At 41.0% G+C, this 25,351-nt stretch overlaps 2 protein-coding genes across 4 annotated transcripts in view; one reads left to right on the top strand and one right to left on the bottom strand.

The window, feature by feature from the left end:
* greb1l (GREB1 like retinoic acid receptor coactivator) overlaps nt 1-8,549 on the top strand; it is a 48,995-nt gene extending 40,446 nt beyond the window's left edge. For all 3 annotated transcript variants that reach the window (XM_034703827.1, XM_034703824.1, XM_034703826.1), the window contains exons 22-34: nt 59-291; nt 399-961; nt 1,098-1,203; nt 1,324-1,470; nt 1,597-1,736; nt 1,919-2,080; nt 2,175-2,379; nt 3,950-4,112; nt 4,314-4,541; nt 4,656-4,797; nt 4,917-5,117; nt 5,625-5,763; nt 5,872-8,549. In XM_034703827.1, the coding sequence (XP_034559718.1) occupies nt 59-291; nt 399-961; nt 1,098-1,203; nt 1,324-1,470; nt 1,597-1,736; nt 1,919-2,080; nt 2,175-2,379; nt 3,950-4,112; nt 4,314-4,541; nt 4,656-4,797; nt 4,917-5,117; nt 5,625-5,763; nt 5,872-6,035 (2,593 nt within the window). In that variant the 3' untranslated portion in view covers nt 6,036-8,549. The remainder of the gene's footprint in view (nt 1-58; nt 292-398; nt 962-1,097; nt 1,204-1,323; nt 1,471-1,596; nt 1,737-1,918; nt 2,081-2,174; nt 2,380-3,949; nt 4,113-4,313; nt 4,542-4,655; nt 4,798-4,916; nt 5,118-5,624; nt 5,764-5,871) is intronic.
* Nucleotides 8,550-12,395: 3,846 nt separating this feature from the next.
* Nucleotides 12,396-25,253, bottom strand: abhd3 (abhydrolase domain containing 3, phospholipase). The gene is made up of 9 exons (XM_034702245.1): nt 24,987-25,253; nt 22,942-23,105; nt 20,866-21,048; nt 18,958-19,003; nt 15,872-15,984; nt 15,338-15,511; nt 14,935-14,983; nt 14,678-14,843; nt 12,396-14,550 (listed from the first exon to the last, which is right to left on the bottom strand). Exons 1-9 carry the CDS (start codon nt 25,146-25,148, stop codon nt 14,369-14,371), a joined length of 1,239 nt encoding a protein of 412 aa, XP_034558136.1. The 5' UTR covers nt 25,149-25,253; the 3' UTR covers nt 12,396-14,368.
* Between the last annotated feature and the right edge of the window lie 98 nt (nt 25,254-25,351).

Here is a 25,351-nt window from a genome sequence, read left to right as displayed (position 1 = left end):
CAAATGAAATGAAATGATCAGACTTTTTTCTCGTCATCATTCTTCTTCACACTTCTAGGTCTCTGAAATACAGTGACCTGCGTCTCATAGACTCAAGCTACCTGACTCGAACAGCACTGGAGCAGGAGGTCGGTCTGGCCTGCACCTACGTGTCCATGAGCGTTGTCACGGAGCCCAAGAGGGAGATGGTCCCTCGGGAGTCAGACGGAGAGAAGATGGCCACCAGCCTGAATGATGGAGATGAGCTGGAAAGACCACAGAGTAATGGCAGCGCTGCAACCAGAACCTCTGGTGAGTCTGTGATGCAAACACTGACACAAAAACAAGTAAAGAGCAACTTTCATCAATTGAAATAAGGCACAACTTCTACATTTGACACTGTTCATGTCCCCACATAGGCTCGCAGGCAGAGAATGGTGTCAGTTCATCTGATGTCACAGACTCTTTACAGAAGCCCTCCACCTCCTCCTGCCCTCCTGAAGGTGCTGTCACCTCCGACATGGGATCAAGAGAAGGCTTTAAACAGGAGTGCGACTCCCTGGGAAGCCAACTCTCCTCCAACCCCTCCAAAACCTCCAAGGCCCCTCCCTCTCTTTGCTCCAGTTCCTCTTCCTCTTCCCTTTCGCCATCGTCCTCCTCCACCCAGCGGCCCAGCCAGTCTACGCAGTGCAGTCGAGACCCCAAACCCACCCGTGTGTCACCCAGGACCGTCATCATGTCTCGGGCGGCGTACAACTTGCTGTCAGGGGAATCAGGGAGTCAGCTGAGCTCCTACTCCCTGCTGCCTCACGCAGACGTGGCCTGGAACAGCCCGCTGAGGCCCCTTATCACCTCCAACTTACAGGGGGCGGATCAGAGTACGTACTACCGGCAGTGGACTGTCGCCAGGCAGCATCACGCCGACCATGAAGCTCCATCTGTGCCACATCCACGGCGCCTGCTGCTCAGTGGACCGCCACAGGTAACGAAACACTAATACTGCTTCAAGTTTGCCTCAAGCCCTAATCATCTTTTGTTTTGAAAAAATACGATGCATGATTTTATGCATTTTACTGTTTAGCAGGATTTAAATGCAATTTATTTTTGTCCCTTGCAAGGTGGGAAAAACTGGTGCCTATCTGCAGTTTCTCCGTATCCTGTTTCGGATGCTCATCAGACTGTTAGAGGTAGATGTGTATGATGAGGAAGAGGAGGAGGAAGGAGGTAAGGATCACTGGACACCTTTATTCTGTCATAGATACAATGAGAAATCCAATATCAGATAGTCTTAGTAATGATGGTTATTCAGCATGTTTATAATCTTTTCCTCTTATTTTCCTCTAGAAACATCAGAAGTCACAACCCCGGTTATTACCCAGTTGCCTGATATTGAGGAAGTTCGAAAGTTGCCCTTTGACCTCTACCCTCGGGACCCTAAGTTCAGGAAGGCCAGCTCTGTTTACACTGACAAGATGCCAATGTGTATAAAAGGTCAGCCAAATGAGTCAACCCACAAATGAGGCAGCCTCTGAGTTACTCATTTTAACCCGACACCATATCATCAACGTTTACACTTTTTATTTTTTATTTAATACGTTTTATTTTTTCTATATGCAGATTTAAAGCAAGAAGAAGAGAGCCAAACAGTAGCCAAAAGAGAAACCAAGTCCATTCGTCTGAGCAGATTTGCCGCCCACAATGCCTTTCATCACTGTGAACAGTGTCAGCACTACTGTGAACCTGGCCCAGCCACACAGGTGAGTGCAGCACACATAAAACAGTGTCTATTGCATGTTTAGGCTGGACTGAACCATCCGCATAGCTGCACTCTAACCTGTCATAATACTGTGACAGCTTGATAGCTTTTAACTCAGTGCAGTCATGCTTAATGGTGGTGTATCCATGTTAATAATGCATGTGTGTATGTGTGTCTGTGCAGCTATCGGAGTGCACCTTCCATGCCTTCACCTTCTGCTCGTCCATGCTGGGTGAGGAGGTCCAGCTCCAGTTTGTCATTCCTAAAGCCAAGGAGCAGCACTTTGTCTTCAGTCAGCAGGGTAGCCATCTGGAGAGCATGCACCTGCCGCTGGTCTCCGCAAAGGTACATTAACTTTCAGGCATATTTGTGTTTGTGTGCAGCTGTATGACAGTCTATAAAACAGCATTCGTTCTATAACTATTGTTCTCTCCTCCAGGACCCTGATCTGTTAAAGAGCCCGATCTTTACCCCGACTACAGGACGACAAGAGCACGCCCTGCTCAACATTTTTCACGCCATGGAGGGCACTGCTCATCTGCACATTCTTGTGGTCAAGCAATTTGAGATGCCACTCTACAGGAAGTACTGGCCCAACCACATCTTGCTTGTCCTGCCGGCTATGTTCAACAGCGCAGGAGTTGGTAAGCGGCTTTATTCACCTGAGATGTACCATGAAGTCAAATATTCCAACCCAATTTCTTCCTCCATGAATGCACCATTTTTCCAGAGACTTATCAAACTGTACTTCACTGCAAAGGCTCTTAGTTGGTGTATTGCTAATGTACTTCTGGTCAAAATATTTAATTACTCTGACTGTCAGTCGCATTATCCTGATAAATTGACTTTTGATTTGAATCGAAATTTTATTTCAAACGTGTAAAAAAGAGGACTGGACCTACAAGCTAGCAAAAAGACAGAAAAAACAAAAGTCACACCTAATGCAAGAGATGTTTTCAAACTCTCAGTTTTACACATGTGAACAGGAGTGGATAGAAGTAAATCGTATTTAATTCCTCCACTTTCTCGTTTTCAATTAATCATCCAATTAGGTTCTCTCTCTCCTCTCTCTTTTTTCTCACTTTCTCTCTCTTTCTCATTTCCTCTTTCACTCTCTATTTTTTCTTTCTTTCTCTTTCTCGTTTCCTCTCTCTCTGTCTCACTTCCCTCCCCTCTCTCTATCTCTCTCTATCAGCTGTCTTAAACTTGTTTAGATATCTTATATTTTTTACTAACTATATTTGGTCTCACAAAATATAAATCCATGTATACAAATATATATAATGAATATAAAAAATGTATGTGATGGAGCTTTCTTGAAAGTACACATTTATTCTCTCTCACCAAAATTACACTTGCAAAAAATCTCATGGTCTGTATACAACAAAAAAAATCTAAAGTTCAGTTTCAGCTGTGCTTTTCCTTCCACAGCGAAGTCTTCCTTCCCCTAAAAAATAACTTTATATTATATAATAGGGAAATATTTTCAATCTTGCATTGTTTATATTTTTGGTTTTTTTTAGCTGTGCAGAAATGTTTCTGGTCTGCCTGTTTCTGCACATTTTAAGAATTCTTTATATGTTCCTGCCCCTGACATTACATCAGAGCATCAGTGTTAAACTGGTGACCTGTTCAGAAAAACATTCTGTTTAGCACTTCTACTTGTCAGAAACCCTCAAGGGGACATTCATGTCATCCACATGGGTGATTTACTCCAAAGACTGAGCCACCAAGTCTCATGTTTGGTTACAGTCAGGCAGGTTTGTGTACAGTAGCAGTAGGTAAAAGGTTAGCTGTGGTTACAACCAGTTGGAAAGAGTCTATTTGCATGCAAACATGTGAGGTACACAAGTCTGATTTCTAAGTAAGCCAATCAGGTGTGTGGCCAGCCTGTAATGAGTTTAACTTAAGTAAATAGCTCTCAGTCAGATACCAACTGGGCTGAGTGAGATCCAGCCAGGGACCATTTCAACTTTTACCCAGTAGGACACAAGCGGTCAACCTGCTGCGTCTGTTGGGGATGGATGGAACATGAATGAGAGTGCATTTGTGATGCAAACACACTCATGCAAATCTAAAGCTCACCTTTTGTACGTGACTTTCACGGCTTATTTCTTTCTGCAGCTGTGTGTTGTCCTCCAAAGGCAATGCACATGCAGTGGTGTGGAAGATAAATGAAAGGAAACTGACACTTGTGCTCTTGTCTGTTTAAAGGTGCTGCACGCTTCATGATCAAAGAGCTGTCGTACCATAACCTGGAGCTGGAGAGAAACCGACTGGAGGAGCAAGGTGTCAGAAGACAAGATGTATGGCCCTTCATTGTCATGATGGATGACTCCTGTGTGCAGTGGAAGGCTCACCAGCCGGCAGACAGCAGGTAGGAATTGTTTTTCATTTGTCAAATTTGCAGTGAGGAGTTCTTGACTTTTTGTTCACACTAGTTATTTTTTTACTTATAGCCTGCCTTCATATTAAGTACCCCTACTGATGAGTTGTATTATAGCATGTCCCCCTGCTAAAAATGACATATTGAAGGAGTTCTTTATAATTTTTATTTCCATTTCTCTCCATCCCTCAGTGAGACATCAGACATAGGTTCTACCCTCACTGACATATCTCTGAAGACGGTGCTGCAGCATATGGAAAACACACCAAAGATATCCCTGTATGCCATGTGCGGTGCACGCAAGTGGAGCAGCAACCTAGCTCGCAAGTCCCCCAGTCAACCCTTCAGCCGGTGTCACCTCCACGACTTTGTCATGCTCAACGTGGACCTGACGCAGAATGTTCAATATGACCTAAATCGGTAAGTCAGTAGACAACTGGGTCAGTCATTCACACGTTTGGTGATTAATGCTATTTATGATGAAACTTTATACGTTTTAATCATCTGGCATTGTTGTTTTGTTCCTGTGTGCAGGTATAGCTGTGAGGAGGTGGACTTCAATCTTCGAGTGAACAGCAGTGGGCTGCTGCTGTGCCGCTTCAACCACTTCAGCCTCATGAAGAAACACATTCCAGTTGGGGGAAACAAAGACTTCCTGGTCAAACCTAAACTCATGGTGGGTTTCATGATGATGACACATACACCCATTGTTCCACTCAGTTTCTTGTGACTGTATTTTGTATTCTTCTGCAATGAAACACCATCTAATATTACACTGACTTCCTCTCTCTCCAGGAAATTGAAAACCCCGCCCCCATCAGCCCGTCACAGTATGTCTGCGCCCCAGACAGTGAGCAGACCCTCCTGGATGCCCCAGCCCAGTTCCTTCTTGAAAGATTCTTACAAAGCTGCAGCCACAGACTTTTTCCAAAGGCTGTTAAGAACAGGAACAACCCAGTTCTGTCCATCGACAGCTACCTCAACATCAGCCCAGAGGTAAGAGCTCCCAGGAGGTTGCAGTTGCATGCAGGATAGGAGCTTATTAGCATTATGCCTTCAAATTTGAGCCAAACTATTCTGAAGAAACTCTTGAGATGGAAGTAAAGTGTTCCATTTTTGAACATATGTTCGTCATAAGTTTTGATTTAAGACCTAAAGTTTGCACAATTTTGTCATCTGCTTGGCTTAAAACATTGTGACCTACATCCACACACATTTGCATCCATGAATGCTAACTATGCACATTTGAACACAACATTTGTGCATGTGAAGACACAACTGTCCACTTACTCTGCACTTCTTCACCATGTGCATACTAGAAATAAATCATGACACATACTTGCAAACAATGCTACATTTAGATTTGCTCACCTTCTGCAGCCCCACACAGGAATGATTCAAGTTTCAAGATATTCATTTCATTCATTGTAACCTGAAAATGATACTCTTTAGGCTTCCTTTATTTTTTCATGGTTGGAATTAATAAGATATCTTCTGTTGCAGATCACTGTATGTTACATCAACTCTCGCCCACACTCCACCAACCTGAATCATCAGGGGCTGCTGTTCAGTGGCCTCCTGCTTTACCTCTGTGACTCCTTCGTCGTCTCTGGACTCCTCAAGAAGTTCCGCTTCCTTAAAGGTGAATCATGAGTGGAGTCATAGTTTCTTCTAGTGTCCTCTAAAGGTCAATAAGTCTTTGAGGAAGTACCCTGGTCCTGATTTTTATTTTACCCTGATGTTTCCACAGGTGCCACTCTCTGCGTAATCAGCCAGGACCGAAGTTCCCTCCGTCAGACCATCGCCCGACTGGAGCTGGAGGATGAGTGGCAGTTCCGCCTGCGGGACGAATTTCAGACAGCCAACTGCAGCGAGGACCGGCCCCTCTACTTTCTGACTGGCCGCCATGTTTGAACCCAAACTGGCTTCAATGCTCTGCTACTGAAACACAATCAGAGAGGAGAGACTTATAAACAAACCAGCCAGCAATCACAATTCCTGTCATTCCGCTGGAAGGTCAGAAAGGGATTTGCTGGAGCACAAATCTGAAGTGCCCTACAAGTGGACACCTTATGTGGCTTTCCCTACACCTGCACCACCACAGTGTACTCTCCCAGCTCTGTAGAGGGTCAGGGTTGGATGTAACTCTGGTTTGTAACTGGGCTTGCCTCCCAAAAGCTTACTGACCTACTGACAAAGACTTTGCTGCGGAAGAAAAAGCACAGCTGAAACTGAACTTTTGATTCTTTTGTTGTATTTTTTGCAAAAACGAACGCTTTCCCATTGATGATGTGACTATTTGAAGATTGTAATGTGTATATGGACTATGAAAGTGCGTCCCATGCTGGGCGTACTTGTTTATCTCAGGGTTTTAAAGGGAGATCCAAGGGTGGTTGCAGAAAGAGGTACAGCTTTTCTCCACTGCATTAACTTCTGTTGCTACCAAAGACATCCTCAGCTGCGTGTTACCTTTTCTCTTCGCTTTCCTTCACACCTGCTCTGCCTCATAGACTCTAGAACTCACTACATTCAAAACACACTAACATAGAGGTTGACAGATTCCTACTACCAAGAGTATCACTTTAATACCATTGGGGTTTAAACAGAGTACGACTTTAGGAGTCAGCACATTGAGGACATGTTCTGTTCCACTTTTTTCCTTCCTGTTATCAATTCTGATACCAAGACCAGACTAAGGCTGAGATACAAACAGAATGTTGATGTAAAAACACAGGTGGCTGACTATTTGCTAGCTTTGGCTAACATTCCGCTCCCTGCTGGGACCACGTTGTTTTTTTTTGTTATTGTCACAAGATATTTTACATCAAACCAGTGAATTTTAATGGAACAAATATTGAAATGGTAACAAGAAAGGAAAAAAGTATGAGTTTTAGCTGCAAATGGGACCCATTTTCTGCTGTGCCTCTTGAAATATTTATATGGCATTGATAATCCTTCTGACAAGGAGCGTATGAGTGTGGCTATAGTGTCCAAATGACTCACACACAATTTAATCCAATAGTTCTATCACAATTAAAGAAAAGAAAAGTCTTTTCAAGAATGTAGTATGTTGATGTTTTGTTCTGGCTTGAGTTTAGTGGAGGTCTGCAGTCCAAAGGGTTTTACTCTTCAGTGTAATACTAATCAAAGCAACATGAAAGTAAGACACTTATGTTCTTATCAACATAAATCTTAGCATTTAAGCATATACAGACTTAAATACTGGGTATTTTAATCACATTATGTCAGTAAATGCTTTTAATAATCACTGCCAAGTATCCTGCTACTCACTGTGCCTGAGTTTCACCTCCTGTTCTAACGTTTGCTCTGAGACTGTTTTTACATAGACGGTTGAGGTGAGAGTCCTAAACTGCAACCTCTCCCTGCCAAAATGAAGTGTAATCAAAGAAGAAGAAGTAGCCAAAAGCAGCTGACCTTACCATTTCATGTACTTGAAATAAGAATGTTTTTATATGTTTCTGCACAGGGTTGTCCATAGAATATGCCTTAGGTGAGGTTTCAGACTGTCACTGCTCGAGTCACTACATTTTTATTTTGACCAGTGAGAATGAAGAAACCAGTTAACTGTGAGGAGGAAACAAAGTAATGTTTGAGTTGAGCAAAATGAAATCATTTGATTTTGGACTACTGTACTGTTTAAAGCTTTGTTTACATTATTAATATATTCTATCATCCCCTAAACCGCTGAGGGTTACTGATGTTTTTTAGTCTTGTGTAACTTTTGCCAGTATATTTTGGTCATAATGTCTTTCTGCATTTTTTGTGATGTTTGCAAAGGCAAGAAGAATCTACCTAGATGTGTCTTTACCCATATGTCTGTGTCCCTTCTTGTTCTTGTGTTGGATTATTGTGAAAAAATTGAAATCAAGTCCATGCGGGGATTCTTATTTATTTGACAAGCATTTTGGACTGATAATCATATTGATGTGTAATATTTGATTGCATGCTGAGCTCTCTTAAAACAAGGGCATGTGTCCTCTTCAAAACCATCCATGAAGGCTTTGCACAAGACCCAAAATGAATGATTCTTCGATCTACTGAATGTCATGGGGGGCGGCAAATGTAAACTTGCACTATACAAGTTGCCAGCTGAATAAATTGTTTCCCATTATTACATGAAACCAAAAAGTTAGTCCAAATGGAAGACTGGTGATCAAAAGTTTAACTTAAACTCCAAAGGTCCACAGAATGTGTCTTCTTTTTGATAATTTAACACATAATATGCAACTTGCTTTCACAATCTTCACTGAAATATGTTTGATGACCATGTGCAGCCGTGTGGTAGCCGTGGTGTCTGGTGATCTACCTCATGTTTACTATTGTGGTTGCAGCCTGTGAAGGTATGACATCAGTCATGCTGTTGTTGATGAAAATTTATGAATGTAATAAAAATTACTTTTAAACTCATATGAATGTTTGTTTTAAATTCAAATGTTTTAATTTAAATATCTAAACATCTAGAAAACATGTGACCTCATTATAGGTACAGTTTATTTTATAGGACAAATGATGGTTACATGAATATCACAGTGGAAATAAGCATTTTGTTTTTACTATTTACTTCAATGAGTCTACAGAGTAAGTGCACATGATTTGGTGCCTTGTATGTTTCAAAAAACTCTGGTATTACTGTCTATTGCCAAAGTAATTGGCTTGCATTTAACAATTAACAAATGAGGGAACTATAAGTAGAGATCGTAAATACCAGCTGCATCTCCATCTGGTGTTAGAACTGCCTCAGACCGGAGAGCCCTGCAGAAAGTGATGAAAGCCACCACAAGGATTAATGGCACCACTTTCCCGTCCATTGATGACATCTCTCCCAGTAGTTACCAATCTACAGCCACCAGGATCATGAAAGACCGCCCCCATCCCAACCACAGTCTGTTCACCCTTTTGCCCTCAGGACAAAGGTATAGAGACACATCCCCACTGCAATTAGACTTCTGTACTCCCACTGGCTCCGCCTCCGACCCCATTGCACAGACAATATAGACTATCATATTTGCACATACCTTCTATTTACAGTTGCACACAGCTGTTTTGTGGGGTCGTGTGCATGCAAGTATATCCTAACCTTTTACATGCAACTGTGCTTATATACATTTAGAAGTGAATTAAGGTGTATGTGCATGAGTATATGATGTAGGTGTTTTAGTGTGTGGATGTATGCATATGTGTATACGTGACATTATGTATTTATTAGCATCATGTAAGTGATTAAAAATAATGATAATAATTGCACAGTGTCATTCATTCATTCACTCATTGCGTTTCCCTGCTTGTCACTGTTCAGTGCACCTTGAAATTTTCCCTACTTGTACATACATTCATATTAAGATGGATTGAGCTTTTTTACAGATTTATTTATCAATTGATCTCCCTTTTACATTTATATATATTCATTTGTTTCTTATCGTTTTTGTTTGGCGTCTGGAGTCAGATTCATCAGAATTTCATTCTTCTGTGTACATGCCTGGTATGCAAACCAACATTAACCTCTGGCTGTCATGTTTCTATATAAGTACGGCATCAAGTCTGTCAACTTGGAGAGTTGTTTACCAGATGTTGTTACCTGACATGAGTTTCTTTTGACTGATTTGGGCATCAAAGGATTTAAAAGTCTTTGTGCTTCCTGTGTTGCCCTAGCAGGGCGTTTTCCCTCATGGTAGGGTTTCTGGTTTCCTGTTTTAACTTCACTTGCTTTCCCCTCTCCCCTGCTGGTGTTGATGGCCCTCCTTATGATTGCTTATCTGAGTATCAAACCTATTTGTGGCTAACAAAGCTTGATTTCCCCTCCTATAGGTAGTGTAAGCCCAGCTGCTGCCCCCAGTTACTTACTCCCATCAAACTCCAGATCTCCTCTTTGAAACAAATGTTTTGTGTTAAAATTAAAAGTCCAAACCAGAAACCGAGAGAGCTCTAATAACATCACCAGGGTTGTTTTTTTTACTAACTTCAGTAAGCCCTCCTCTGCTGCCACAGGAGTCATTACACAACTGTTTTCAGGTCTGCTTGTGAAAACTAAAAATTGCTGGCTTTACATGTAAGCTCTGATTTTCATTTGTATGATGAGCTCTGTGTTATTTTGGTTTGCTTTCCATGTAGTTGCTGTGTATTTTAAAGTGGGTTGCAAGTGATTTAATACAAAGCTTAAGTAGTGCAATTGAAATGAATGTGCAGCTCTGCCTTTAGCCTGTGATTAATAATCCTCTCACTCCCCTCTGCATCCACCCAATCCCACATCTTTTAATTCTGCTCAAGAGCCAAGGACCTTGCTCATTTCCAAGTCAACCCTCTTCCCTGAAATTTGTTTCACCTCAGCACCTCTGTAGTCGTGCTGTGACTAAATGCACCGTGACCCCTTCTCTCATTATCAAGAGGAGAAATGGTTCCTTAATGGATGCTACAGGATTTCCTCTGTAAGGGCACAAGGGCATTGTTGGTCCAGGGACAGTACTATTTCAGCTCCTGCGAGGTAATATTAGAGCACACTTTCCATCAACCTACAGCCCCTGTGTGATATAACACACTGCTATTTTCAGCCAGCTGAAGTCAGGGTAGGATAAGGAAGAAAGGGCACCAAAGAGTGGATGGCATGCTGATTCTTGCACCTCATTATTGCTGCATTTTGAGAAGCAGAGAGATTATGCTGATGGAGAACAAGAGTTCTGATTTTGAGGAGTTAAAAATTGGATTTTGAATGCTTCAAAATATGTTTCCTTGTCTTCTGTTTCAGTGTTTAACGTAATGCTACAATCCTCTTCTATGATTTCAATGCTTGGTTCATTTTTCTAAGTGATATTTAAACAAAACCTTTAAAGGAAAAGGAGGAGATGTGTCTCTTGATAATTCCATCTGACACATCTCTCTCAGTTGTTGAGTCCTCGAGCAATGCAATACTTACAATTAAACTACTTTCTAACAGTGACATGATTGAAATTTCTATCACAGTGAAATAATTTTTATTCCATTATGACATGTAAAAAATGCCCATGTGCATATTTCTGCAGTGAGCATCCTCATATTAGCAGATAATAGACAGATTCCTGACACATAATATCAATTTTCATAGCTGGTAACCTTCAGTAAATTACTCATCCTGCTTGGCAGACTACTCTAATTACTCTCAGGCTTCTATAAACCATCCAGCTAAAACCAAAGCTCATCTGTCTGAGGGCTTATTGGAGGGGGTGGGGGTGAAGGTAAATGGAGTGCCGGGGGATTACAGTTCGCCTTTGGTGGATCACATCCACTACTGCTGCAGCAATGCACATCCTATCAGCAGCTTAGCCCGTGAGTGTAGTGAGAGTCAATTCCAGTGACCAAAAACCCAATACAGTGATGGCAGAGGAGAGGGAGCATGACCCCTGCAGGGGCACACTGGCCATGCCGTAAGCCAGAGCTCCAGTGAGGCTGTCAAGTGATTTGACTTTAAAGAGAGAGACGTTGACATCGGGTGAAGTCATGACACGAGCTGCCCGCCTCATGTTACTGATGAGCTCCTGACTAAACAGCTGAGAGATTATCAGTATTTAGCTTAAGGGTAAAAAAGGAAGAAAAAAGAGACAGGAAAGAAAGAAAAGACAGAGAGACATAGGCAAAAAGGAAAGACAGGAACAGAAGAAAAGACAAATAAAGACAGAGATGAAAGACAGAACAAGACAGTTCTGGCAAAAAAAAGGAAAGGACAGGACAGGACAGGAAGAGAAAGGATGGAGTAAAGGCACAAAAAGAAAAGAGTTTGAAATGAAAGGGAAAACGAGAAGGAAAGACAAAAAGATGGACCAAACAAGAAGACAAAAAAGGACATAAAAAGACAGAGGAAGGACAGAGTCAAAAGGAAACAAAAAGATGAACAGAAAAGAAAGACAGAAAAAACAAACAAGAAAAGGCAGAGACAGAGAGGGACAGAAACAGACAAAAAGACAGAATGCATAAAGAAAAAGACAGACAAAGAAAGATACGAGAAAAAGACAGAGACAAAGAGACAAAGAGACAAAAAGGAAAGACAGAAGGGGGAAACAAAAAGACATCCAGGAAAAAGACAAAGTGAGGCAGTAATAGGCAAAAATACAAAGAGACAGGAAGGGAAGACAGAAAAGAGAGGCATAGAAAAAAGCCGAAAGAAAGAGAATCGCTGACACAAAGCAGGTGCAGTGAATTATTCTTACCTGCAGTGCTCGGTCAGTCGAGAAGTCCACTCTGTTCACAAAATGCATTAAAGCAAAAGCAGTGGAGACTGCACACAAATTCACCTAGACTCTGTTTAATAATTTAATAAATACAGCATAATACACTTGTGTTGATAATGTGCATATACTGGTACTTATACTATAGAGACGTTTTAAAATCTTATTGCTGTACATGTTAAACAGAATGTCTTTTTTTAACTTCATCTCTACACGTAGTGTACAAAATGAAATGCAGTATCCTATCACACAAACATGTCCTTTGTGCTACAAATAACAAAGTGATGTTAAGGTTCAGGACATGGTGACGCCAATGAGACACATGCTACTCGATGGACACTTGGCAAAACAAACAGACACCGAAATTCCACAGGAACAGGAAGTCAAAAAGCCCTCATGCAGTGCGTTACTGAAAGTCTGGCTGACAGTCAGGTCTGCTGTTTCATGGATGCCAACTCATACACGGTAGCCAGGCCCTTATTCATTGTTGGCGAAACAAAAGCACTGCTTCACACTGCCGCTGTACACTGTCTGTCCTATATGCATCATCTTCACTCACATCACCGTATCTAACACCTTCAGACTCACAGACACAGAGAACCACTGAGGTTTTCACAAATACCTCATGGAATTTACAAACTGCTCTGTTCCGCCTTTGGGACATACCTTCATAAAGCGAATGAAATGAAGAGCGTTGCATTAAGGAGTTAGAGGCATGACAGTATCAACTAAAATAGTGCAATTTCACATTCCTTGTCATTATTAATGCATTTTTTTTCTTCATATAATACATGTTTAGAACTATTTGGTGTGCGTAAAGGTAGAATGTGTGAAAGAAAAAAGTGCATGCAGAGGTTTTAAGGAAGGAATGGCTTGGGAAATACACTCATTCACTTTCTGGAGGAAAGCTGGACGAGAAGATTGATACCATCTTTATGGCTTTGCGTTGTATGAAGCAGTTTGTTAGCTTAGCTTAGCTTAGCATAGCAAAATTAAATAAAAACAAGGGGAGACAGCTTGCTTGGTAGTGTCCAAAAGCAACAAAATCCAACTACTAGCACTTGCAGGCAGGATATTTGTTAACTCTAGGACAGAGCCAAGCTAGTAGTTCCCCCCTGCTTTAAGCCTTAATGCTAGGCTAGCCTAATTCTATTTATTAAATTGACTATATAATATAATTGACTATATACTCCACAAAAAATATAAAATAAGTGCATTTCCCATCATATCCTACTATAATGTCAAAGAAAAGAAACAAACTTAAACATCATCTACCTTCAAACATGAAACCACAAACTGATGACAATGGGCGACAAAGCAGAACGACACAGGACAGAAAGGAGTGAGTAAATAAAGACAATCCCTGAGGGCTAAAATCCTACTAATATGAGCACTAAAAGATGCTTCATGAACACAGATGATTGATTTGTCATGTACAGTACTCGTGTTGTCTTCAAATAATTGCACAAGATAAAAGCAGACTTCTTTTTTGCTAGCTAACGTGACTAACCAAGATGGGCACAGATTCAGCTTTTCAACATGAACAGCTTTGCTTTTTTTTTTTTTTTAAAGCATTTTATGGTTACATACAATGAGTTGTTAGCTGTCTGGAATAAATACATGAATGCTGAATGCAGCACAAACGCTGCATTCGATAGAATGTGCCTTTCAAATAAGAAAGAATGTATTTTGTTTTTTGTTGTTTTTTTTGCTTGTGGCATCAGGAGGAGGAATGGGACGGAAGGATTGAGGCCAAAGATATAAGAAAGTCAATAGAAGGAAGGAAGCAGAAAAGGGATCAGGGAGAGGAGGAAGGCACAAATGATGGACGGAGATATGAAGGAAAATAATGAAAGGGGGAAAAGGGTCAAAGGAAGGAAGGAAAATGAAAGAATTTAACTCTAAATGGAAGGAATGCAATGTGGAATGTGGCATTAAAAGTAAGATGGATGGCATAAATGGAAGAAAAGATTAAAGAAAGGTAGGACAGAAAGAGGAAATAGGACCAGAGGAACTCTTTGTTGAACTCTCTTATCAGGAGAGGTCTGCGAGTCGGCTGCCTTGTTCGATAACCGCTTTAGCAAACTGCTTGAAGACTCGGTCCATGTAGGTGCTCTGACGAGGCCACAGGCCCTCCAGGAAACCAATATGGCCGCCATGACAGGTAATGAGCAGGGCCAGGTTGGGATTCTGCTTCACCGTCTCCACAGGGATTGCTGCAGAGGAAACATTGCATTGCTCGTTTCATAGGTTTACCTCATGTATTCATTCCATTACAATTCTTTAGGGTCAAATCAGACAGCCAGAGCACTCTGATACTCTGGTAAGGTTTGTTGGACTCACCATGGGACGGAGAAAAGACATCATCAGCAGCATTCAGACACAGCATTGGCACCTGCACAGATTTCAGCCTGTGGACAGGACTGGCATCATGGTAGTAGTCGTCATTGGTTGGATAGCCAAACATAATTGAGGTGAACCTCTCATCAAACTCTCTAATGGTCTTTGCCTGTAGGGCCACAGTAAATTGATTAAATGTTGGCGACTGCGCTTAATTAGATTAGCATTTGTGGCTTAGGGTCACTGAAAATAATACTGACCTTCATGACATGATCGATGTCGTAACACTTTTCAAGCACTGGTCTGTGTCTGCAGGGGTATTGGAAAAAAAAGTGTGAATTTCTGCAGTTAGGTGAAATCATTTTTGTCTGAACATGCCTGTAAAAAGACGCTGAAACAACAACCAAGCTCCACTTTTAAGATGGTGCTATATCAGGATACTGTGCACTCAAGTCAAGCCCATTTTCACATGCCCAGAGAAATATGTTACGTGTATACAAAATAAAAACTTTGCCCATAATTTGTTCCTGTAACTGCAGAAAAAACAAATCCTTTCTCAACATGTAACATAAAACTGCCTCAAACCAAGCGATCCAAATGTCTAGCCTTTAGCACTAGCATTGAATCAGCGCCTGTGTTAATCCCAGTCTGACCCTGGCTGACCTGTGCACAGAGGCTTGTAGGCAGCTTGTGAGGTAGGAGTTGAAGAGGAAGCGATCAAGGGGTTTTTCCAGCGAAGCAGTGCACTCAAATACATCCCAGCCTGCTGAGAAGACCACCACCCCTTTCAGACAGGTTTCCCGGCCCTTGCGCCCTAAGTAGTTGGCGAGCATCATCCTGAATTTAGAGAGAGAGGGTGAAAGGAAGGGACAGATGGGTAAAAAAAACCAGGGATTGGGACATGTTCCATTCCTGGCCAATCCTTCACTTCATGGGATTAGAGCAGTGCAGAAAAAAACACCTTCTCTGGTGACTGGACCATACTGAAGCACTGAACATAGCCCAACCAAAACTACATATTTTAGGGAAAATATCCATCTTGTATATTTCTTTTGGTTGCAACATTAGTTTCTACCCAATCATCAACAAATGAGTGGTGATGTCTTGCACAGCTTTTGGTCACATTTTAGGATTTGTTAGAAATGTATTCTCCAGTATTAAAGACTCCAGTCAGCTGGAAGTGAGCAGCTTCATTACCCTCCCATTGATACTCCAGCAGCCATCATGGGAGCAGCTTCATAATTCTTCTGGATGTGCACAATGACAGTCTCTAGATCCTCTGTGTTGGCTGCACAGTAGGTCCTCGGGGTCTGGGTGGGACAGGAAGACAATAAAGGCAGCAATTGTGAAGGGCTTAACAACATAAAATGAACTCAAAGACTTTACTCCAAAATGAGCTGCAGTTCAATATACTGTACATAGCGTTTTGCTTTATTTCTATTGAGACTCATTTAAAATGTAGGCAATTATACCTCTTGTCAAATACCAGCAGTATAGATCTGATAACCACAAAGGGATCAAAGAAACAGCTTAAACTAGCAAGAATCAGTGGGACTACAACAGAGATATGAGACTCATAAAAAGAGGAACATGAACTTGCAGAATGTACTTATGGTTGATTCTCAAAAGACAAATGTTATATAGAATTGACAGGTGTGAGGAACAAAGACATGGCATGAAGCATAAAGTAGCTAAACATAGACACCCACACGAGGTCACAAAGAGCTTATAGATTATCATGTAACAGACACAGTCTCCCTTTGTTATCAAGAGACAGGAGTAGCCCTGAAGGCTGTATAACTTCTACCAGTGTTAGCCTGCACATGTGCACATGTTCACAGCTCCCAGTATAGTCTTTGTTAGGGGAGATTACTTGTCAGTAGAATTAATCAATGAAATCTGAGATAAATCAGACTTAAGCTGAAATGATTGGTTAAAAGAAAACAGATCTGCAACAACCTATGCCCCAGAAAAATCTTCTGGGGCATAGGTTGGCTTGTCGGTCTATGACACAGACCGTTTATCAGAATGGATGCCATAAGTCATTGCTGACTGTGAAGCCAAAAGATTTAGAGCTCCCCCTGCTGTCTGGCTGCAGTATAGTTCATAAACCCCGCCCCCTAGAGGATAAACTATAAAATTAAAACACATGTCAAATACTTTTTGGTCAAACATCATTTCTATCATTAAAGTTAGTTCTTATCATACTTCCTTATGTCACTGTGTTCATTTTTCTGAGAAGTTTAGTTTTAATTTGTAGTTTTATTTCAAAAAGAGGGGGTGTGATGTCATGATTGACAAAGGCTTGTGAAGAATTCTGTACTGGGTTAGCAGGTCTAAGCACATGCCCCAGATATTAAGGCTATAGTCCTTGTTGCAGCGATCACTGGTTCGACTCCCAGCAACAGCCCTTTGCTGCACGTCTTCCCCATGTTTCTTGTCTCTATTAAGCTGTCCTATCTGATAAGGCAAGAATGCCCCAAAAATAACAAAAAAATAAAATAAAATTCCAACATGTAATCTGTAAAAAAATAAGTATAACTTTTTTCAAATTAGCCTCTCCAGTTTTAGACAGATTTTTAGGCAAAACATTTATCTGCAGTGGAAGCAACAATGGACATCATCCAACAAAAAAATAATTCCTGACCAATCCTTTCTTGAAATTATAAATTTGCAACATTTTGTCAACTTTTAGTGTCGTTCTTACTGCCACAGTTCTCAGGAGACCCTGACCAAGCTATCAGAGTTGCTATCTGACTGATATCTGACACAAACTGTTGCATCAGTATTTGGAAGCATCTCTTCAGACATCTGTTGAACTTTAGAGGTGAACGCATGAGCAGGTTTTATTACTCTGTAATCTGCAGCGTCTTCAAAAGTATTGTGTTATCATTAACTGGTAAGGTACTTTCTGATACTGATGAAGACTTTAGGCTGTCTTAACAGTTAATCAGGCAGAGCATGTGACTTAACTTTAGATAGCAAAGCAACAAAAACTTAGAGCAGCCTATTTAACAAGTCTGATTCTCCAGGGTGCTGTTGACTCTGCAGCTCTTAAAGGCCCTCCATTAACATTCAAGCAGAAACTCAGGCAAAGTAAATTCCTGTTTCTCCCACTCTCTCTCGCCCAACCTTCTCTTAACAGAGATGTGATCTGCCAAGAATTCTGCCAACTTCAATTTTGGCACAACCAAGCATTTCCACAGGAAACTGTAAAATAATAGGATGTTAACGATGTCTAGAAATAGGGCACTGGCACTCAGGACGGTCTTTGAGGCAGGGGGCATCTTTCACACAGTGGGTCATTCTAAAGTGCTGGCCTGTTTGAACAATGGAAGATATTCACACCAAGTGGACACAGAGAAAACACTCACAGGAGTGGACACAGAGAAAACACTCACAGGAGCGAACAAATGCTGAATCACTTGCATCAAATATAGAACAATTCCCTCTCTTTCACCAACACTTGATCCAGCGCCAAGGTTACAGAGTTTAGACTTTCTTTTCATCTGAGGACAGCTGAGCCAACTTAATAGTCTATTTGACCTAGAATACTATTTAAATCAAACTCAGTGACTCTTTGCATCGGTGTCACTTTTATGATTCTTTTAATACAAACTAAAAGTGCAGCTGATAGAGAATTCAACAGCAGAAGGACACAGATCAGCCAGTGCTTCAGATTTATATCCACATAATGGAACATTAGATTTGATTGTCTGTGATAAAACTCCACTTGTGCTTAGGATGAGATCTCAGTATGGGAGTGATGGTATGATTAGATCAGGATGATGCAGCTTCCATAAAGAATGTGCCTCTGTTATAAAGTGGGGATATACATACAGAGAAGAAGGGACATAAACGCAGCGGGCCTGCTAAGCACTATCAGAGCCCTGGTCCATTCTGTTGGCTAAATACACCCGGGTGTGTAAGAGGACAGATTAGGCCAGGTGTCAGAACAGCACGTGCTCAACGAGGTCATATTTCTGCGGATCGGAATTAAAATACAGTATCTGCCTGCAACTTAATCCCCACTGTGCAACAACATTGTGTTTTCAGCGTCTGCTCGGGCTCCCTGTGGGCTCTGGGACACGTGTGGTGCTGACATGCTTGGCGCTGGTCAAAGCAATGAAAAGGACAACTCAGCTGGGAAGCTGTCACACTGACTAATGGGAAAACCAACTGTCCTTAACAGTCCTTTGTATCTGGTGCACACGTCTGCCTATCTGAAGACAAATGGAGAGATTAAATAATGAAGCGTGACAGGTTGAAATGACAGTGCTTACCAGCAGTGTTTCACCAGAAACCCCTCTGTTGTTGAATACCACACATCTGAAACAGAAAAATACAGACGCGTTAAGTTATTTCAGCCTCATGCAGGATTCTTACACAATACATCTGTGGTTTTGCAACAAAATCTGAAAATGTTTTAACTTCAGTTCTTAATAAACAGAAACATGTAGTAGTAAAGCATTGTTTTTAAAGCCAAAAAAAATGAGTAACATTTTTTGTTCCAACAATGTTAATATCAAGCTTGAAGCTACATTTCACTTTGAAGTCTGGGAATGGCCAATCAGCATTTACTGCTGGCTTTTTAGTGACCAAAAAAATGTATTCCATATTTTTGTATTATCATATAATTGAACAAAATGTATGTACAGCTGAAACCATTTGTCAATTCATTGATTTGTTAATCAACAGAAATGTGACGTTTTTTTATTAAAGCTCCTGCAAGGAACTTTTGTTTCATGACGATTTTGGCGCCCCCTTTGGACAAAGCAGGACCTCGTTTTTTCTTCCTTCATTTCTTTCTCTGCATTTGTAAGTTTTTTCCCCCCAAAGAATAAGATCCTAATTTCTAATTTAACAGTCACATGTATCACACATCGAGAGTCTTTGAAGGATGCCATAAATCCTCTTGACTGACGCCTACCCTGTGTCAGTGGGAAGTTTTTAGGGAACTTTTTAGACTTGTTTCTGATAGTCTTGTTTGCTTTTGTGGGTCATAAAGAGACATCTGTATTAATTTTAGGCTGTTTCATATCTACATAAAAGCTCCTCACAGGAGCTTTAAGCAATATAAGCCATCCAGTTTAAATGATGGCACAGCTCATCAATTCATTCTTACTTTGCTTTATCCTGTTGTATATCATTTTATATTTGTGTAAGAAGATTACTTGCTTGATAAAGAAGATAACCTGCAGTTCATACTGGTATAAATTAAAGGGTTTGTTTTGTATTATGAAACATATAAACTAGATTCTACGCTTTTATAAGTTCTATTCAGCGTACGCTTGTTTTTGTTGTCACTACAAGTTACCTACTGTGCATGTTCAACGGAACACGGTGGCCTAAATTCTTTTAAACAAATGTTCTCAACTTTAAAAAAATTGAAGTGGGAATATGATGAGGCATGCAGAAAGAGGCCAGCTGTGTGAAGAGCATTGTGTTTGTACTACAGAGCAAAGGCATCTCCTCACCCCTCATCCCTCGCCAGTCATCTATTATCTGTTGGAGTCATGCTTGCAGTTTCTATCGGTGTAACTCAGCAGTGGGGCGGGGCTGTACGGGGGTGTTGGACTAAGAGGACTCGGGAGGTGCTGGTAGTGTGTGGGGGGGCTGCTTAAACACATACTGCAGCATAGCATAGACTCGGAAGCTGGTCTGGGGCTAAGCTGCAAAGCTTGAACCAGGATAAGCTGTAATTCATTAAGCTACACAGACAGGGGTGAGGGGTGGAAGATGCTGAGTTTGCCGGCTCTTTTCCCAAATCTGGGTGAAAGAATGAGTGCAGAGAACACAGAGAAAGGGGCCTATTGGAGAGGAAGAAAGGAGGGGGAAAACTGCCTCGCTCTGCAGCTCTTCTAGCTTGTGCTACGTTTGGCTATTTACTAAAGCAGCTCTTGACAGAGAGCTTGGCTGCACACTTTATTTGTGCACATCACCTGAAATAACCCCAACGTAATGCACCCATTATGTAAAAGTTACAAAATCAGGACAAAAGTGTGTATCAGGTTTTTCCTTTTGATCAATATCTGTACGACTGCTGAGATTTTCTTCTACTAGACATGCATGTCACATAGCTTGAAAATTAGAGCACTGGCTACAAATAGTGTCAGTTTTGTGATTTAGTGCCTTGAGTTTGTCCCTCTGCTCTGGAATCTCATCCAGAGTGACCTGCCAAGACCACCCACCTATAACCCAGATCCCGGCTCTGTTGGACCATGTGCAGGATGTAGGACTCTCGGCTGGTGCCGGTCAGACCGGGGAGGAGGAGGACAGTGGGCCTGGTGGCGGGGTCGGGATGAGCGGAGCTTTCGTCGTTGTCAAACCAATCCAAAGAGATCTGTCCTCCATCTGCTGCCTTAATGAGCTCACTGCAGAGACAAGCCAAACACGCAACTCAGCAACAAGGATCTGTATCTTTATTTATCTATTTATCTGTCCCATCTAAACACATGCAAATACTTGAGCACACTTACAGGACAGTGCTGATATTTAAACGAATATAAATGCAGATTTTCTCATTGAGTGGTCATTAAACACCCTGGCTCAGATCTACGTCCAATTAATACCCTCTGTTCAATTACAGGTAAGGCGATTACTTCATTGGATCCACCACAAGCACTGCCAAAAGGGAATTGGATATGTGAGAACAACGATCACTGTCTGCTGCCTCGTTCCCCCTGTGATCATCCTGTCAGTGTGCTTTGCCTCACCACATAGGTTAAGATAAGGAGGAGGGCATTGCACCAGCGGGCTCTTATGATCAATCAATTCCAAGGCTGGACAACCCTCACCCAGCAGATGAGGTCATTCAATGCCAGTACTATAGTGCATTTAAAAGCCTGCAATGCACACACACACACACACACACACACACACACACACACACACACACACACACACACACACACACACACACACACACACACAGAGAGAGAGACAGAGCCAGTAAACCAACTTGTCCAGTCCAGTGATAACGGCTTCAGCATGAAATTACAGAACCCTCCATGAAATATGCACCTGAGGCTAGACTTTAAAGCCAACGAGGGCCAATCCTGAGTGACCAGCACGGAGAGTGGGAGGAGACCTGCTGCTAATCCTCAGCTCGGACAAGGAGATGAGTGGAATTTCACCCAGACAGCCAATAACAAATAAGTCAGTTTTCATGACGCCTGTCCTTGGGTCAACCTTAGGTAACTTCATTAGGAGGAGGGGGCGTCCTGTTGTCCCTGGAGGAAATGTGATAGTAATGCAGGGAATGTGACCATGTTGCTACGCTTGATACAGACACTTGGACTATAGGGTGTATCAAGTACCTTTGCATTATGGGATTAAGTCTGCTTGTCTCCTTGACAAAGAAGACAGCAAATTTCCTTTGGATGATTCTTGCTCTATATACAGTGCAGAAAGAAAAATCTACAGCTATTAGAATGGTTGGGGTACTGTTTTTAAATCAATTGTATAAGTTACAAATCAAAATGTTCACAAATTATAATGCTTGAATTAACCTTTTTCTTATTTCCATGTTAGGAGTTGTATTCGGGTTCACATTTTATGTGAAAAATGAACACAGCAAAAGCCTATTTTCGTGATCTTTTTTCAAAGTTAAAGGCTCACAAATGACACACCAAATAACAAACAATTCATGAACAAATTCTGCTGCAAACACTCACCAACATCACACCAGCAAATAAAGAATTCAAGTTATGAAAAGTCTCAATAGATGTAACAAAAAACACAAGAATGTAATATGTTTCATTAATAATAATGAGAAATAAGTCCCTCTTAATGAAGTAATTGTAATCTGCTTTATGTACACAGGGGGCAAGGAATGCAGTGCCAATTAATCTTTGACAGAATGTACATTATCAGGGTGCTGGCAGGGCTGCTCGAGCCAGCAACGACCCACAAAGGATTCCTTTCTCCTTTGAGCTTTTGAATCCCAGCTAAGAACAGCACTGGGATTTGTCTCCAGTTGTGAAAGTGGAAAGAAAGAAATGAAGAAATAGGCAGTGGAATTGTTCCTACTGACCAAGCACGTTTTTGAAATGTCTCACCAAAGCTTTTTAATGTGGGCAGCTTTGCATTTTATCACTCTGGAACTGCTGAAGAAGAGAACTGCCGTGTTAAATGCATAACCAAACTTTCTTTCTCCTTGGATGGATATTGGATATCGGCATTTTTAACAAATGTTTAATATATCAAATAAAAATTCTAAGCATGTGTGTATGTTTCTGTGCTGTGTGATGAAGCTAAGGACTTACTTTCTGTAGACGACCCCAGGTTTGGCTGTGACAAAGGGTCTTAGTAGAGTCTGGATGCGGCTCTCCCAGCACCAAAAGGTGGGGTAGTAGGTCTCTGACACTACCGGACATTGCTCCCTTAGAAAGTGGTAGAACTTCTTGCCCCCCGAGATGAGCTGTGGCTTCTACAAAATACAGGTGAACAAAGTGTGGCATAAAAAAAAGACCATCAGATATGAAATACAGTAACATCACTGTTATAGAACTGGATTAAACTGTGAGACATATGCCGTTACATGATTTGATGTTAAAAATCATCTCTGCCTTTTTTTTATACATTAGATGATTTGTTGCACCATAACCTTTATTTGTAAACTTTTTTATGCAACTTATACTTAACTTAAAAAAAAATCAGCTGTAATGGGTTGTTTACAACTTAAGGCAAGGCAAGGCAACATTATTTGTATAGTGCATTTCATACAGGAGGGCAACTCAATGTGCTTTACATTAAAACATTAAAAGCATTGGAAACATTCAGAAAAGCATAAAAGAGCACAATTACAATGACAAATAAAATGAAACATAGAAAAGAAAAGGAAAATTAGAAATATACTAAAAGTAAATTAAAATTTTTCATTTAAAGTGAGTTAAAATAAGCTAAGATAAGAAGGCAGTGACAAATAAAAAAGTCTTAATCTTTGATTTAAAAGAGGTGAGACTTGGAGCGGACCTACAGCTTTCAGGGAGTTTGTTCCAGATATGTGGTGAATAATGACTAAATGCTGCTTCACCATGTTTCGTTCGGACTCTAGGGACTGAAAGCAGACCAGTACCTGATGACCTCAGAGGTCAAGATGGTTCATAAAGTAGCAGCAGATCAGCAATGTATTTTGGGCCTAAACCATTCAGTGCTTTATAAACCACCAGCAGGATTTTAAAGAGCCAGACTGTTAGGAAAATTAGGTTTAACTGAGACAACCCAAAACCTTTTACATGAAGTATTAAGGTTATGAGATGCGCATATCTGTGTGTAGCCTACTTGCATTAAAGATCCTTATTGCATTTCAAGCATTACATTTAGGAATGCATTAGCCTAGTATGATTTAAATTGCATATTTTAAGCTCTTACTTTGTTGCACAGTGATTTTTAACAGTATACATTTGTTACATAAGTTAGCGTATTGCCACCTAGAGATGCTGTTTGCATATGAAGAGTTAATTTGAAAAACCAGATAACTCACTTTAAACAAAATTAAAAAATGTTTCAAAAACATCTTTTTACTATTACTAGCTTTAGATATTATCAATCAATTGAAATTGGTGGCTTTTAATAAGTCAAAATTGCATTACTAATTGGCTGTATCTTAAAAATGTAACTTGATTAAAAAATTATATTAAAAGTAAACATGTTTTTTGAAAATGTATAAAAACGGAGATATCTGTTTTTGCAAATGAACTCTTCACATGTGATATCCATGCAGTAGATGAAACTGTTATGTATATAGACTGCTAAGGCTGTGAAATAAACGTTATGCAATATGTTCCTTTTGTTCATATTATGCATTTAACTAAAAAATGCTGAGCTTACTCAATACATGATACATTAAACAAACACAGCACTGTAACTGTAAGTCTATGAGCATGCATTAGAGAAAACCTTCTACCGGTGTTTCAAGCTAACATACAGTAACGTTGGATGCTTCGTCAATGCATCACTGTAACTCTTTTGTTGGGGGTTTAATGTAGTTACATAACTGCTCCACATGAATGCAACGCTATATATATCCATTGTTTGTATGCATGTTGATTATATTGCTTTCTAGTCGCTGAAATTCACCCCACATGTGCAGGCGTGTAACATTAGCCCACCAGTGGACAGATGCAGCCTGATCAAATCCTCTATCAGTAAATATACCGGTCTGTATGTCGGGCATCATCACAGGCATGGCAGCGACGACGCGCCTCCCCTTAAGGAGCCGGGTTTCATTCAATAAGCCATAGTAATGCTAAAAATAGTCCCTTCTGTAATAATCAAGAGTAATAATCCATGCATATGCTGTCCTTACCTTCGCTACTGATATTAGATAGTAGCAGGTGTATGCCGCGCTAAAGCCCAGTACCAGAGACAGTCCTACGCCCGAACCGAACAAACCAACTTTCACTTGATTTTCCAAATAATGCGACAGGTCTCTTGTCAAAATGTTGAAATTCAAGTCCAGCGAGATCATTGCAAGGTTCCTGTTGTCACCCAGACTGTGAGGACAGGGGCCAGCTCGGTTGAAAGTCAGCTGTGTCTGCCTGCAAGCCCACTGTGAAGGAGACAGTCAAGGGGACCTGATGTGGAGGGGAGATATATTTGTACAAATATCAGCGAGCGGTGGCGCTCTTTGACCAGCTTTCAGTGGACGCTGCTCACAGTCAGCCCGACGCC

This window comes from Notolabrus celidotus, chromosome 15 (assembly GCF_009762535.1).
Source record: "Notolabrus celidotus isolate fNotCel1 chromosome 15, fNotCel1.pri, whole genome shotgun sequence".
In the NCBI taxonomy this organism is placed as follows: domain Eukaryota; kingdom Metazoa; phylum Chordata; class Actinopteri; order Labriformes; family Labridae; genus Notolabrus; species Notolabrus celidotus.
This window is presented reverse-complemented; position numbering and strand designations above follow the sequence as displayed.

Excerpts from the sequence above, each read along its gene's own strand:
- abhd3 (XM_034702245.1), bottom strand. The coding sequence starts at position 25,148 with ATGATCTCGCTGGACTTGAATTTCAACATTTTGACAAGAGACCTGTCG. Across the intron at positions 14,984-15,337 it reads CTACAAGCCTCTGTGCACAG|ACACAGACCAGTGCTTGAAA; the intron begins GTCAGCCAGGGT and ends ATACCCCTGCAG. Across the intron at positions 14,844-14,934 it reads ACATCGATCATGTCATGAAG|GCAAAGACCATTAGAGAGTT; the intron begins GTCAGTATTATT and ends GTGGCCCTACAG.